The sequence below is a fragment of the Schistocerca gregaria genome, chromosome X, assembly GCF_023897955.1.
Source record: "Schistocerca gregaria isolate iqSchGreg1 chromosome X, iqSchGreg1.2, whole genome shotgun sequence".
Classification (NCBI taxonomy): domain Eukaryota; kingdom Metazoa; phylum Arthropoda; class Insecta; order Orthoptera; family Acrididae; genus Schistocerca; species Schistocerca gregaria.
Genome location: NC_064931.1, coordinates 336,766,566 through 336,781,770, shown reverse-complemented (window position 1 = coordinate 336,781,770; position 15,205 = coordinate 336,766,566). Strand labels below are relative to the sequence as shown.

At 37.5% G+C, this 15,205-nt stretch overlaps 1 protein-coding gene across 1 annotated transcript in view; it reads left to right on the top strand.

The window, feature by feature from the left end:
• The first annotated feature begins 2,226 nt into the window (after nt 1-2,226).
• The window catches only part of LOC126298060 (uncharacterized), a 104,033-nt gene continuing 91,054 nt past the window's right edge, over nt 2,227-15,205 (top strand). Inside the window, exon 1 of the mRNA XM_049989379.1 lies at nt 2,227-2,306. Coding sequence (XP_049845336.1) covers nt 2,227-2,306 — 80 coding nt within the window. The remainder of the gene's footprint in view (nt 2,307-15,205) is intronic.

Here is a 15,205-nt window from a genome sequence, read left to right as displayed (position 1 = left end):
AAAACAAAAAAATAGAGATTTTACTAACAAATTACTGCATTTATAAGAGTACAAAGCCAAAAAATTGACAAAAGTGAGGTAAAAGCATCAGAAGGAATTGATGAAAGAACATTGGAAAAGTAGTCAACAACAATACAAGAAAAGATGCTGGAGATATTACATGAACCAAGTTGGTCAGCATCATAATAAAAAGAAATGGTGTCAAAATTTTATAGAATTTCTGATGAAAAATTTTCATACAATTGTCATTTGTTATTAACAAATCGACTATGACAGAATAGAAACATATACTATTAGCAAACGAAGATTTTAAAATGTATTTTTCTCCTCTACCTTTCAAAATAATGACTATGATAAATGGTTTTCTTAACCCTTTCACTGCTGGAGACATGCTCTTTGTATTCTGTGGTTAGACGGCTTTTGGTTTGGCTGTACTGCTCGCTAAATTCTGGTGCCTGTGATGAAAGACGGCGTTCCGGCCGATGAAATACTTACCATTCCGTTTTTCGAAGACTATTGAATGAAAAAAATTATTTTTGCATATTTTACACCCTAGTCTCTTCGCTCGATAAGGAACTGAATTTCTTTTCGTTATCCATCGTACTTGCTGTGATGCATCAAATTACGTAAGACAGTACACGAAATTTTAAAGATTTTTCAGAGGTAATAACGCAATACGTAAACTTTGTGCATGGTTGGTTTTAGCTCATAAATTGTAGTGACTCAAATGCACGTAAAACATAGAAATTTTATTTAAATTTGAGAGCAGAAGAGTATATCATTTCATTCTTGAATTATTGGTTTTTATATCTGAAGGACGGTCGCGCGCGACGCGCACATTCACATCCTTGCGCATCGCGAATCATGTGGTCATAAAAATCTTCACATCTCATAAAGGATTCAGGATATGGGAACTAGGTTTTTTCAAATGGTTATAGATGCATCATGTAGAGCTAGAAAAAGGAACTTCTCAAAAAAAGTTGAAATTTAAAAGATCCAAAACAAAAACATAACAAACATCACTTCAGTACTTCGTCGAGTTTATATAAAACAAGTTTCTGTTATTGCTAAATAACTGTCACACTTATCCTTAACAACAGGGAACTTTTGCCTTTGATCAAGACGAAGAATGTTCTATTGTGTACAAAATAACAATAATAATTATATAATTATAATTGTACAGATTTTTTGTTTGCGCATGTAAACTGTACTCTCATCAAAAATACTTGCTTTAGTTATATAAAAAGTGCAAAAGTCATGCAAACATCAGATTTTATTTTGTTTAAATGCGATTTATGTTTTCTAAGTATATAAAATACACAGTGGCCTAACAGTGAACGGTTCTAGTTATGTGCAAAACAAGCAAACAGAAACAATGTGAAGTCGTCTGCTTTCAGTTCCTCTCTCACACATTCATCTACGTTTCATTTCCTGCTAATGGTACCGATATTATAGGTAATCCTACCATTTACTACGTCATTTATGCACTGTGTCAAAAGTGCTGAACCGCTTTGGGTAGAGCGCAACTCTAATTATGACGAAAAGCTCTTGTACACAGCGTGTACGTTTCCCGCCAAAGTTTGAGTTGTGCGCGCAGGGATCGTTCCCGCCGCGTTCAAATGTTTCTAGCAGGATTACACCACATGGTCGATCAAACTTTTTGCACAAGGAGTTGAAGATCTTTTAGATGGAAATATGTATATCTTGCAGCGTTTCGGTATACGTAAAATAGCTGTAACGTGACCGGTTTCTGTGTTTATTGCCAAAATCGGGTACAGGGAGACGTCTGTCGCCGCGGGTTCGTCCGAATACGGCCGAACTCGCACGAAAGCGCCCAGTGCGAGGCTAGCAGTATTGCAGACAGCCACGGGAGAGGACGCATGCGCGCTGGGCACACAATCAGGTCACATCCCGAGGTCGCTAGCACATGTTTCAAACACCATCGCGCTCGCCGACTTGTGTTCGCATTTTCGTCCATACTGTACCATAGTGTTTTTTAATGTCGAAGATAACGTAATTAAGTGTAACTCTTAAGTTTCATATCTAATTTGCGGAGAGAAGAGATATAACTACGCTAGAATTCTATTTAACATCGTCATTTGAAGATGCTGGTGTTAACGATGACGACACGAGTCTGCAAAAAAATCGGATGAATTTCTTCCGCGGGCTGCTATGCATCTCGTAAGATATTAATTTTCACCCACTTTCATCGAACCATGAGAAGAGATGGTCATTAGAGCTTGGTTGAGTACGTCGATTGTGAAGTGGACGTTTAAGAAAATAAGCAGTGCGTTCGATAACCAGAGGTTCGTATGTATACAAAATTCAAAATTTTCTTCTTAAGCAGTTTGGCTACCGTTTTTTGCTATTAGTACAGATACATTATTATTTACATCAAGGAAGAATAGTTTTTATAAAATTCGCAGATTAGCAAATTTATGAGCCGCTTTTCTTACCGCTTTGACAGTAGTAGTATGAGAACTGCAGTTAATGACTGTTCAGCTCTTTTGCTTACATTTTAGATGTATTCCGTCTCTCAGATTGTCAATTATTCTTCGCGTCCAACCGGCTAATGAGTGAATTTCCTCTCTAGCAGTGCAAGACGTATTGTTTGAAACAATAACGAAATGCAGTAGAGCTTCAACCTTAATCTGTTATTTATAACCGTGATCCTGAGGCACACAACTTCATTCCGGTGGTTTCGGCATATCTCTGACAGTGACGTCACACTACCGCTGCCGATGACGTGTCACTCGTAGAGGCGCCTCCCGCGCAGGGCCCACAGCTATCAATGAATTTCGCTGTGACGTCTGACCCGTAACACACTACAGCATCCCTGATACTAGCTTTTCGAATTGCAGTAGTCTTTGAATAATTGTGATTTATAATACATTCGGATATGCTTTTGTTTTTGTAATGTAGATATCTGACGCACTGCTTGCGCGCAAAACAACGAATTTTTCACGCTGGTGTTGTAAAACTATTTTCGGAAATCCACTTCATTACTACAAAACCGAAAGCATGAGAATTACCTCGCTGTAAACGACGTGACATCCACAGACAGAAGTAAAACTGATGAAAATGCGGGAAAATGAAGTGCCACAACAGTAAAAAGCACTTTTTACATTTTTATGGTTCTATGAGAAATAATTAGCCCATAATGCATTACCTGCTGAAAAAAGTTCCATGGATGGAATCCACACGCTTCTCCTCTGAACTCCATTATACCCTTACAATAATAGCAAAATAGCTGATTTTACCTAGGGAATATCTATACCCCATGCTCATGGGTTAAAGTAATGTATGCACCACTCTTTGATTATAGAAAACGTAGTGCACTGACAGCGTCTAAAGAGTTTCCCAAGTACTATTTTCATGATATTATATGAACAAAATTTTGCATAGTTTGCATTGCATGATAGTCATAATATCCTTTTCGTAATTTTTCTTACATGCGATGCCTCACCAAAGACATTTTACTTAATTTCTGGTGGCATACATGAATTTGCAGGAGATTTTTCAGTACCTCTTGTTCCATAGTAGAACAAAATTTAAAATTGAAACTAACAGGGAAACTTGGGTATGCATATTGTAATTACTTTTAAACAAAAAGGGAAGATCGAACCTCAAGGAAAAATAGCAATAAGGTACACTTAGGACCTACGGAAATTTAGAAATTCTTATTTTATATTAAACGTTTATTGAAACCAAAACTTCAGTAGCAGATAGGAACTGAAGCATGAATATTCTGAAGAAACTTGTGAGATGTAGTATGTAAGAGCTAAGAACAGTTTGTCTGAAGAATGTCCTAAAGGTTTATGAGGCGTGCATTACTCAATGTTTATAGCACATGTGTCCATTGACCAAAGCATGGTTCTTGATGCCCAGTGTAGAATGCATAATTGACATCTATCAAAAACCTGAGAGTCGTTAGAGGAAAAGTAATTATAAAAGCAACAATCGCCTTGAAGATGGAGTATCAACAACGAATGACGTTGCAAATGAAAAAAAATCTAATCCAAGCATCTGCAGCTGCTGTTTTAGTCATCAGAGAAGGAAACACGGAAGGTATATTTGCAACTAGTGTAGTCGTCTACTGTATCTCGAATATTTTTTATTTATTTATTAGCATTAGATATTTTTAAAGACATTTATCATTGCTATCAGTTGGCTAGATATCTTGTAAATGTTAGGTGTCATGTGATGGCAAATCTTGTCAGTGTGTGAGATAACTACTGACCATAGCGTAGACCACTTGGTATACATTTCGCATTGTATCTTTTAGTCATTGTTGGGTGTATCATCAATTATCATATGTAGAGATGTTAGGAATAAGTATTATGGTTATATATCTGATCATTAAATGACATCAGTATTCTCTGTATGCGAAGTTCTTATTCAAACATATATACAGTAATCAGTGGTTTATGTAGAATATTCTACCAAAGCTTTGTTAAGTTGTCTCAGCGCTACATGACAGGGCACAGTTATATATATATATATATATATATATATATATATATATATATGTGTGTGTGTGTGTGTGTGTGTGTGTGTGTGTGTGTGTGTGTGTGTGTGTGTGTGTGCACAGCACTTCTCATTCAGTTTAATGCGAGGGAGTGCTTATATGCAGGTTTGCTTACTTGGAGCACTGGCAATTGCTTCAGTATTTGGCTCAAGCCTTACAAAGTTCCATATACATCATTCTGACTTTAGAAACAGAAGTACAGTAACTGCATATTGGAAAACCTAAGATTTGCAACAGTGGTCTTTAAGCCAGAGAAAGAAATCGATGTCAGGGACTTTTTTGAAATATATGGATGATAAAAGAAGGTTATGATTACACAATATGCTTGAAGATAGTAAACAGCACCCAGGTGTTGTTTAGAAACTAGACATTTATGTAGGAGAGGAAGAAAAAGAGGATGATGATGAAGAAGAAGAATAACAAAATATTCTTCAGTAACTAGAAACTATACCAGAGAAACTGTCCATCATAATTTATGGACAAAAGACATAACAGTGTTATTTTATTTCTATAGTTGTATTTTGTTATCAATTTACGAGCTGTTATTTTATTTCTGTATCCTTCTGAGGGTTCCTTAAGACTAGGTATTATTACCAATAATATTATTGTTAAGTTTTAATGTGTTACATGGGTTAGAATAACATTTGATGAAAGGAATGTTTGCTCACTATAACATATTGCCACTGATTTATGGGAAAAGGGTCCCTAAATGTTCAAAAGAAATATTATTTTCACATTAAAAACATAGGTTAAAATAGCTAGTATTATGAAAAGATTTATTTATTGGTTGTAGATATATTATTAAAATAAACTTGTTTATTAGAATCAGGTTGTTATTCAAATATATTAAAAATAAGTATCTAAACTGTCCTATCTCAAATATCCACTCGTCCTATGAACCTCTCTTCCGCAAAATACCTCAGTTCTTATGATTTGTTTCAGACATTGCCAAGTTGGATGTATATCCTTCCACGATCCAATTAAAGATATTGGTTTGTTTTCTGAACAGTATTCTATCAAACACGAGACATTTATTTACCTTCTCAACACATTTTGAATGATCTACATAGGATCTTTTGGTGTGTTTATTTACAATTCTTACTCATCTATTAGAGGGGTTTGTTTATCTGTCTATGGGTCTGTTTGCTTACTTGTTTGTGTACGGTGTCTATACGTTTTCATAGAGTACATAATGTTTTGGTTTCGTACTTTCTTCCTCTTGTAAAAGAAAAATTGACCTCAGCTGTAAACAATGGTAAAGGGCAATTTGGTTGTTTTGAGTAACTACACAGTAAATTTTCAATAAAATCTCATAAATAACTAATTCAAAGCACATCCACTGTGATTTTTTTAAAATTCGGATAATCTTTTGTTTTTAAATATTTCTAGAGTTATAAATATTTTTAAAATCGAAAATTCTATCCAAAATTTTGATCCGAAAATGTGTCCAAAATTTTGATCCTAAAATGTGTCAGTGGATCCTCAACATTGTTAACATGTAAACTGAGTGCACTTATCATGGGTTAGCATTGATTTACCAGTCAGAACTCTTTTGGTTCGTGATACTGAGAAATGCCTTGCCAATTTTTTCAATAAAAATTATAACTACCTCAAAAATTAATCTTTGATTCAGAACAATTTTAAATTAATTTTATTAGTGCATTATTACAGCACATAAACAATGTAAAACAGTGCTCTTAAGAATTCTGCTATCACCCTGTCACATATATTTATGTAAACAGTTTACATGTAGCTAATTAGCAACAAATTTCAAAGTGCATTTGTGTTCAGGAACATATTCAGGATCTTTATATATGCTATAGCTATGTACATCATCCACAGATTTGTACAGATCGTCCCTGAAAAACATTTAAGTGCCAAGAACACTGCACATGTTACTACTTTCAGTAGCCAGCTTTTTAGCATTTGCCACTGTTTACATGAATACATCCTGACAAAGTTGCCATTATTGAGAAGCTGAAATTTGAGACAAATCTGTCATTTCTCAGTCGAGGAACTGCCAACTAATATGAATGAAGCACATCACGTGTCATGTTTTACATGCAATAACTGTTTCTCATCGACTTTTCTTTACCACTGTTTACAGCCAAGGTCTTCAATTCTTTGCTTTAGTAGTGTAACTCTGTCCGAAATGTAGAAAGTCTCTTAAATTTATACTTAGCTTTGATTTCCTTGTGCAGATATGTTTCTGTCTATATGAATGAAGATTTCCTGCATCTCTGACTATTAGTAACTTTGTTTGTTAGCCTTCTTGTATATCCTCTCTGTGCAGTGGCCACTGCTTTTAGGTTTTTGTGGGCAATTTCTGTTGAACATGCAATTCACTGTCTGCAGTATCACGTGTTCCTGATGACCAAACTGACTGTTATGTAATTTTCCTCACTTATGTAGGTAATGGTAACCTTGCTTCAATCCGTTTCTTGCTTCCCCTATTCACAGACATAAAGCAAACGTTAAATCTAAATACAGCCTTTACATTCCATGGTCTTTAGTCTCCTGACACATGGTTAAAAGTTACATTGCAACATAAATTTATCCAGTGGCTTGAAGAATACTTACCTTACTGAAAGCAAGAAGAGTAGTAGCATATTTCAGTCTAGAAAAGCCTACATTTCATGTGGCACAACAAAGTCTAACACTCAGTATTGAAGGCAACTGACTACCTCGCCATTTTACACAGGTTTAGTTCTGTAGACGAAACAAGGGCGCAAAGCCACATGATCATGGAACGAGTAAGTACATGAAATTAACATCAGAAAAGTTAGTAATAAATAAAATAAAATTTACACGAATCGTATAAAGACAACAAACTGCTGAATTTATTTTAGCATAATCAACAATATAACATAGGAATTTGTTTAATTTTTTTTTCAGGAACTCCCTGACAGTATAGCAGGCTGAGCCATGAGGAAATTCTTCAGATTAGACTTGAAATCGAGAGGATCACTCTTAAGATTTTTTAATTCTTGTGGTAACTTACTGAAAACGGATGCAGCAGAATACTGTATCCCTTCTGCACAAGACTCAAGGAGGTGCAATCCAAAAGCAGATTAGATTTGTGCTTAGTAATTGAGTGAAAGCTCCCAGTTATTGGGTATAAACTTATATTACAGACAACAAAACAAATTAAAGGGAGTATATATAGAGAGGCCAATGTCAGAATTCCCAGTCTCCTGAACAGGGGTCGACAAGACATTGTGCATTCTGTTTCTGGACAATAACCTGAGTATGGGTTTTCTATGACAGCTTACAATCTATCTGAATACCAAGTAATTTGAACTGTTCAGACTCACTAAGCATGTACCCATTCAGTGTAATCAGAATGTCAGGTTTTGTTGATTTGTTTGTTAGAAACTATAAAAACTAAGTCTTACTATGGGTTAGCATGAATTTATTTTCTACAAGCCATGAACTTGTACCTTGAACTCCATTATTTGACATGTTGCCATTATAGCATTCAACAGCCTTCACTGGTAACCTAGTGTCATCAACAACCAAAAATATTTTTGAATCACCTGTCATATTAGAAGACATATCATTTATAAATACAAGAGACAGTAGTGGTCACAGCACCAAACAGACATCAATCACCACCTTATTAGCTATGCCCCATTCAGACATCACCTCATAAAGGTCCCAGTACTGTGGGGACAACCTTTTGCTGTCTGTTCTTGCAGTATGACAGTGACAATTGTTAGCTACTCCTCTTATTCCCTAATGGTCCTACTTCAAGAGTAACATATTACGATCAACGCAATCATCTTATTTAAATCAAAGAAGATACCCAATGTTCCCAACTTTTTCTTTAATCCGTCCAGTTCCTCACAAAGGGAAGATAATATAACATATTCAGTTGTTAAACTACTTCCAAAACCAAATTGTAAGTTTCACAGCAAATTATGTGAACTAAAATAAACAGTTATCCTGATACAAAAAGCTTTTTCAACAACTTTAGCACACACCAATGGCGTAGAAATAGGTCTCAAATTGTCTACATCATTCCTTTCTCTTCTTTTATAAAGTGATATCGCTGTTTTATGAAGTGGTTTTATTATTGAGTTTGAAGAGACATGCCTTATTCTTTCTATAAACTGCTTATGTTCATAAATTCAATCAATCCTCATCGTTGTTGCAACAAAAGCAGTTCTGAAGACAAAGGCACCCAGTATATTTTAGTGACTTTGGTCATGGATGTAGTTACAAAGATTTATGTTCTTTCATGATTTCTAAATTCAAATGGAGTGCTTCAGAACAAAATACAAGTTCTAAACACATTGGGCCTGAGACATTCTAAGTACAGGGTGAAGCACATAACCTTTCTACTTCAAATATATTGATAAACAAGAATTTTTCACCAAGTCGAAATAACAGAACAGATCAGAGACCAACATGTTGCCATAAGCTTGCTAATAGTGGATATTACAAATTTAACCCTTATTGCAAATGATACTATGATGTTTCCCTTTTATTTTTGTCGTGGAATGGCAGATCCAAATGAAACATATTCATTGATATAACTCTTTTCTAGATCTACCAATAAATTGTAGAGCAAACTTTGCCTTTGGCTTTTATGTTTTTCAGTGTTTTTACAGCTAGTTGAATGATGCATCATCCAAGTTTATGTCACTTACAACAGCCAAATTTTTCACCAATATAAATGATACTGGATTAGTTCTGTATTGCCATTAGGAGACTTTCAGTTAAATGCACCAGAATCACACTCTTTGCAGATTAGGTTTGTTCTGCGGTTCGTAGAACACCATGTTAATAGCAAGGAGAAAATTTGTAAGCCTGGCACAGATACAGTGTTGACATCAGTGAAATTTTGTTGTTGCCGTAAGTAAGACAAATTTTCAGTCGATCTGCAAAAATTTTTTGTTTGGCACAGACTAAATGTTAGTGAACTGAACCAGAGAACCCAGCATGAAAAAAGTGGAGGCCATTTTCATTGGCCACAAAAGTTACAGCTAGTGTTTTCTGAGGCGAAAAAGAATTCTTCTTTTTTATTACCTTGACAACGATTGAAAATGGTGCACAGGTCGCCCAGTGTGACGTCGAATGTAATAAGACCTGCACCAAGGCAGCCGGGCGTGTCCTGTAAGGGGCCTCCCAGCCAATGACGCCAAACGCTCATTTCATTACCATCGATTGAAAATAATTGGTAAATAATGTGAAAGTCTTCTAGAGCAGACCGTGGAATTAGCTACAATCTCAAGCTTTTCACAGGCCACCAAAAAATCATTGTGGCGGAATGACTGACAACTGGCTCTCAATGTAGAGAAATGTGGAATTATGTCTTTCACAAAACGAAAACCTTAAGTATCGTTTGACCATAGGAATTACATGTGACAACTAGAATCAGTGATGACATACAAAAAACAGCAACGACAATAATAATACATGATCCAGTAACTTTAATGTGACCACTACTTACGTTCAACGTCAACATTCAAGAACATTCAGTGACGCTAGGTGACAGCACTAGCAGTGGAGAGAATATAAAACATGTCGGGGGCCGCCGACAACAGAGGAAACCGAGTGATTTTTTTGACGCTCAAAAAGGAACGATCAATGGCTTCTGGTCAAAGGGAGAAAGCATTTTTCAAATGGCTAAGTGTGTAAACTGTTTGCGTGCTACTGTGGTTTAAAAGCGTACCATATATGGCAAAATATATGTATCCAAAATCAGCGCCGAGACGACTACGGTGCTCCACAAGGTATAGATGACAGGAGTGAACGACAGCTGTGGAAATGTGTACAGGCGAAAGGGCGCGCAACTGCTGAGCAACTGACTCTTCAAATGAACCAAGGCGCTACCAACAGTGTCTCCTCAACGACCACTCAGCGAATATTGCTGCATATGTGCTTTGCAGCAGGTGCCTGGTTCATGCACTCATTCTGCACACTCTTCATTGGCGACAAGCCTGGAATTTTCACGTTATTACCTCATGTGAACGTCCAATATGTGGTGACAAAAATGGTTCAAAGGCTCTGAGCACTATGGGACTTAACATCTTTTAACATCTGAGGTCATCAGTCCCCTAGACTTAGAACTACTTAAACCTAACTAACCTAAGTACATCACACACATTCGTGCCCGAGGCAGGATTTGAACCTGCGACCGTAGCAGCCGCGTGGTTCCTGATTGAAGCGCCTAGAACCGCTCCCTCACAGCGGCCGGCCCACGTGGTGACAGATGAATTACATTTTTAGCTCAATCGGACATATGGCCACTGTTATGTACAGCGTGTAACTTTTTACAGAAAACTCCCTGCACGCGGTATGATCTAGGGAATGTTTTCGTGGCATCCCCTGGATGACCTCATCATTCTGAAAGACCCATTGGATCAACGCATGTATACCTGTATCCTTGGGGATCATGCCCACCCTTACAGCAGCTTTTCCTCAGCATGGTTGGACACTGTAACGTGTCATACAGCTCACAGTGTACATTCATGGTTCAAAGAGCACCATGATGAGTTTACCATACTCCCCTGGCCATCAGACTCCCCACATTTAAACCAAGTCGAGAATCTGTGGGATCAGGCTGTATACATCACGGATCCTCAACCAAAAAACCTAGCGCAGCTGGCCACAGCACTGGAATTTGCTCCGCATCCCGGTCGTTACCTCTAAGAACGTCATTGGCTGTCTTCCTGCAAGTCCCAAGTCCAGTAGTGGTCCACACAGCAAAATGTGGCTCCTAGACTTTTGACACATGATCACATTAATGTGACTGAACAATGTATGTAGTGATATACTCGGGGAATGAATGTACGGGCAGCAGATGCACGAATCCTGCACCACCGCTCGTGGCAGGGTCCTATGCATGTAGTTTGTGTTGTCTTCTTTCAGCATATTATCAAGTTTCAGGTGTGTATCTGTGTCGTGTGGGTAACTGTGCTGAATGTTGGTACAATGTAGTGTTTGTGTTGTTATGAATGAATTGAAGGAAAAGGGTGAAACCTCGTGCTAGCACATAGCTTACTGCTCTCGTAAAGCTCCTAGGGGGCCGCTGAGCTTAACGTCCTCTTCTGAAAGATGGATCACCATCAACAGTGTGAAATGCCCTCACTTCATGAGACACTGCAAAGAGATTTGGAATTTAATTGAGGACATTGGTGCAAAGACCGGTGATCAGAAACTTTACGCCAGCTCCTCCCCCACCCCCCTTGCCGGCCAAATGCCCAAAGTCTGGAAGTGAAAGTTCCACCCACCATCACGATTCAACTGGATTACCTTCGAGTCGAGTGCCATGACACAGTCGTACATTAGCAACCTCAGCTAAAAGGAGGTGGATGACATACAAATCCAGGGTGTTTACAAATCACTTGCTATTTTCCATTTGAACACTTTATTATCGACTATAAACAACATGAACATACATTGTGACGTTTCTTAATACTAATTTAGTTCATTTCAGTGTAATGACACTGCAAATGTAAGCACAAATCCCATTGTTCCTTTGAAGCCTAAAACACCCTAGCTAACATAGCTTTTTGCCCCACAGCTGATATGCTGCGGTTCTTCAATCGTTGAAACTTACTTATTTTCAACTGGTACACCTCCGACTTGACAAATCTCCAGACGAAAACGTCCAGTGGGTCAAATCGGGTAAGCAGGGAGCCCAAAGTCTCGGCATGCGTGGCCAGACCATCTCGCAGGAAAAGTGGCATTCAGATAGTCCTGGACACAGTCGGTCAGCAACAATAGCTGTTCTTTCTTCAGTTGTGTGCACTGTTTTATACTACCTGCAAAAAAGTCAAAATTTGTAAGGTTATGACATATATGTTAAGGGACTTTGTGAACGCCCTGTATTTTGGAGTAACAACAATATGCAGTGTCATGAAACAGAACAACGACGAAGTCTCAGCTGTTGGTAGCTATGGATTTTGTCTAAAACAGAGATTGCGGACAAATACTTGTATGGCCCATAGTTGAAAACTGCTCAGGTACCTGAGACATCGAACTAACAGGGGACATACAAAGCATTGTGGCGCGAATCGTCACAGGTTTGTTGCACTGACAAGGGAGGCTAACATAAATATTAAAAAAATAGTAACTGTCAGACACTCGAAGACAGACTCCGTGTATTTCCCGTGAACTCTTTTAGAAAACTTCAAAAAGAATCTTTCAGGACATAAAATACGAATAATCTTCATCCTCCTACGTATCTATCCCATAGAGATGGTACAGATAAAATTAGACACATAACAGCTCCATAAAGTTGAACAAGCAGGCTCTTTTCTCGCGCACCATCCTTGAATGGAATGGGAAGATACTTTAATTTATGGCACAATAAAAGGCACTCAATGCCATGCATTTTGCAGAGATACCAGTACTTGGAGTGCAGGTAGACACAAATTCATAATGATTTGATAGTGCAGGTACAGAGGTAAATGAAAAGATACGTAAGACTAGTCACGGTTTTCAAAAGTAAAACAAAATATTTTATCAGGAAAATGCATCTGTTCACAAACGTGCTTTCGCTGTGAGAAAACCGGGTATCTGAATTCGAATTATTATAATATCGATCCTGTTCACTATATTTGTCAACCCATGAATTCCACGTATTCCAACATACACAGGAATTTGCGGTTTTCGTGACTTCCCATATGACACTTCAGTAGTTGAACGTGCTGACTGAAAAACCGGTAGACAAATCCCATTGGCGTAAGAGAGAACTATGCCAAAAATTGAACTACTTTTGAAATACGGTCTACCAGATTGAGAAATTTTCGACTTGCCCGTAAAACAAATTGATGTAAAACAAAAAAACATGAAAGTTGTCAAAACGTGTGTAATTCGTAGATAGGATTTATGTGTCGAATGATTTTTAGAAATTAAAAATTTTGTGGACACGGTATGAGAAAGTAATTCGACAACGGAAATAAATTTCGACAGCCTTACAACAATCTCGATCTATAAGGAGGTTTGTTCCTCTGCTCTTCATTTAAATGCTCTCAGGGTCAAGAAATAATTATCTCTTACCTTGGTAAGGAATATTTCGTTAAAAGTTGCATGAACGTTCATGCATAATTCAGCCCTCCCCAAAATCAACAAAAACATTCTAGAATAAGAGTAGTATCTTACCACAGCGCAGTGTGTTAAGTACAGCACATCCTTATACAGACGTTGTAAATTCCTTTAATTTAAACAAGGTTTTCGCCTGCAGCTCCGTGAAATTACCAAGGCAAAACAGTTCACGTATTACATTCAAAACCTGATGTATTAATGTACTACAAACCTACCTACATTCTGCAGAATAATGCACTCAATGTGATTAAATACCGCGACTGCATATGAGAGCGTTGTTGTAGACTCAATGACGTCATGTTTGATATGGAATGTAAAGTGGTGTTCAGAGTTACAGCAGAGCAACGCGAGAGAACTGACCATCATTTAGCATTTATTGACGTCTGTCGTAGTCAAGTGACTGCTTGCCGCTGGAGTAATGAATCGATGTTAGAGTTTTTAACTCACACAAGTACATCAAGGTCTCTTGCTTCGGATTTGATAGCAAAGAGGGACCACAGCCTGATCAGTTAAATTGCAAATTTCGATGTATAGACGTCACCAAATGTTGCAAATTTTGTTATGAGAAACCGTAAACCTTCCAAACAACCTCCACTAATGATGTCCCCTCTGACTGTCCATCAAGAGATGCATAAACTTAGTCTTCACAATCGAACATCTGACAGTAAAGCACATACCCAACTGCCAAATATTGGGCAATCCCTCAAGTGGGGTACAAGATTGTTAAATAGTGGAATGACATTGTGTGCAGGGGTAATCAAATGGAAGCGAATTGGTGTCATTAAAGTGTGTCGAATCCTGCTTACAACGAGACGTCCCCAGCGGTGGGATCGATACAACGAGACGTCCCCAGCGGTGGGATCGACTTTTTAAAACCAAATATACAGTGATGTAAGTTAAGATTCCAGGTATCGCATGCTGCAGCCATTCACCCTGGTGAACCTTCGTTTGCAACTAAGTGACGAGTGACGAAAAAAGTTTCAGAATTTTGAGTGATGTTCAGTAACATTAAAAAAGTCGAACTACATAGTTTAATTTCGTGTTGTAATGTATACGATGATGGCTGTATGCGCAAGAGATTGTGGGTTCGAATCTTGTCAGTTGCAGGAAAGCTTTTTATTTTAAATCTTTATCGAAATGACTTCGATCATTAGTTTTATTCAATGAATTGGTTTAAATCTATTTTTTATTTCTGTTCCTTTATCACATTATTTTAATCACCATATGAACTTTTTCATTTGTTTCATTGTTTTGTATTACTATTTTTCCAATCGGAATTTTTGATAATATGAATTTAATTATATTTCTCTATTATAATACTCAGTTATTTGAAAATTCCTATCTATCAGTTAAAAAACCAAAGACCAAATAGTCTGTTTACATCGACTGTTCAGGGATGGGACAAATACACTCCTGGAAATTGAAATAAGAACACCGTGAATTCATTGTCCCAGGAAGGGGAAACTTTATTGACACATTCCTGGGGTCAGATACATCACATGATCGCACTGACAGAACCACAGGCACATAGACACAGGCAACAGAGCATGCACAATGTCGGCACTAGTACAGTGTATATCCACCTTTCGCAGCAATGCAGGCTGCTATTCTCCCATGGAG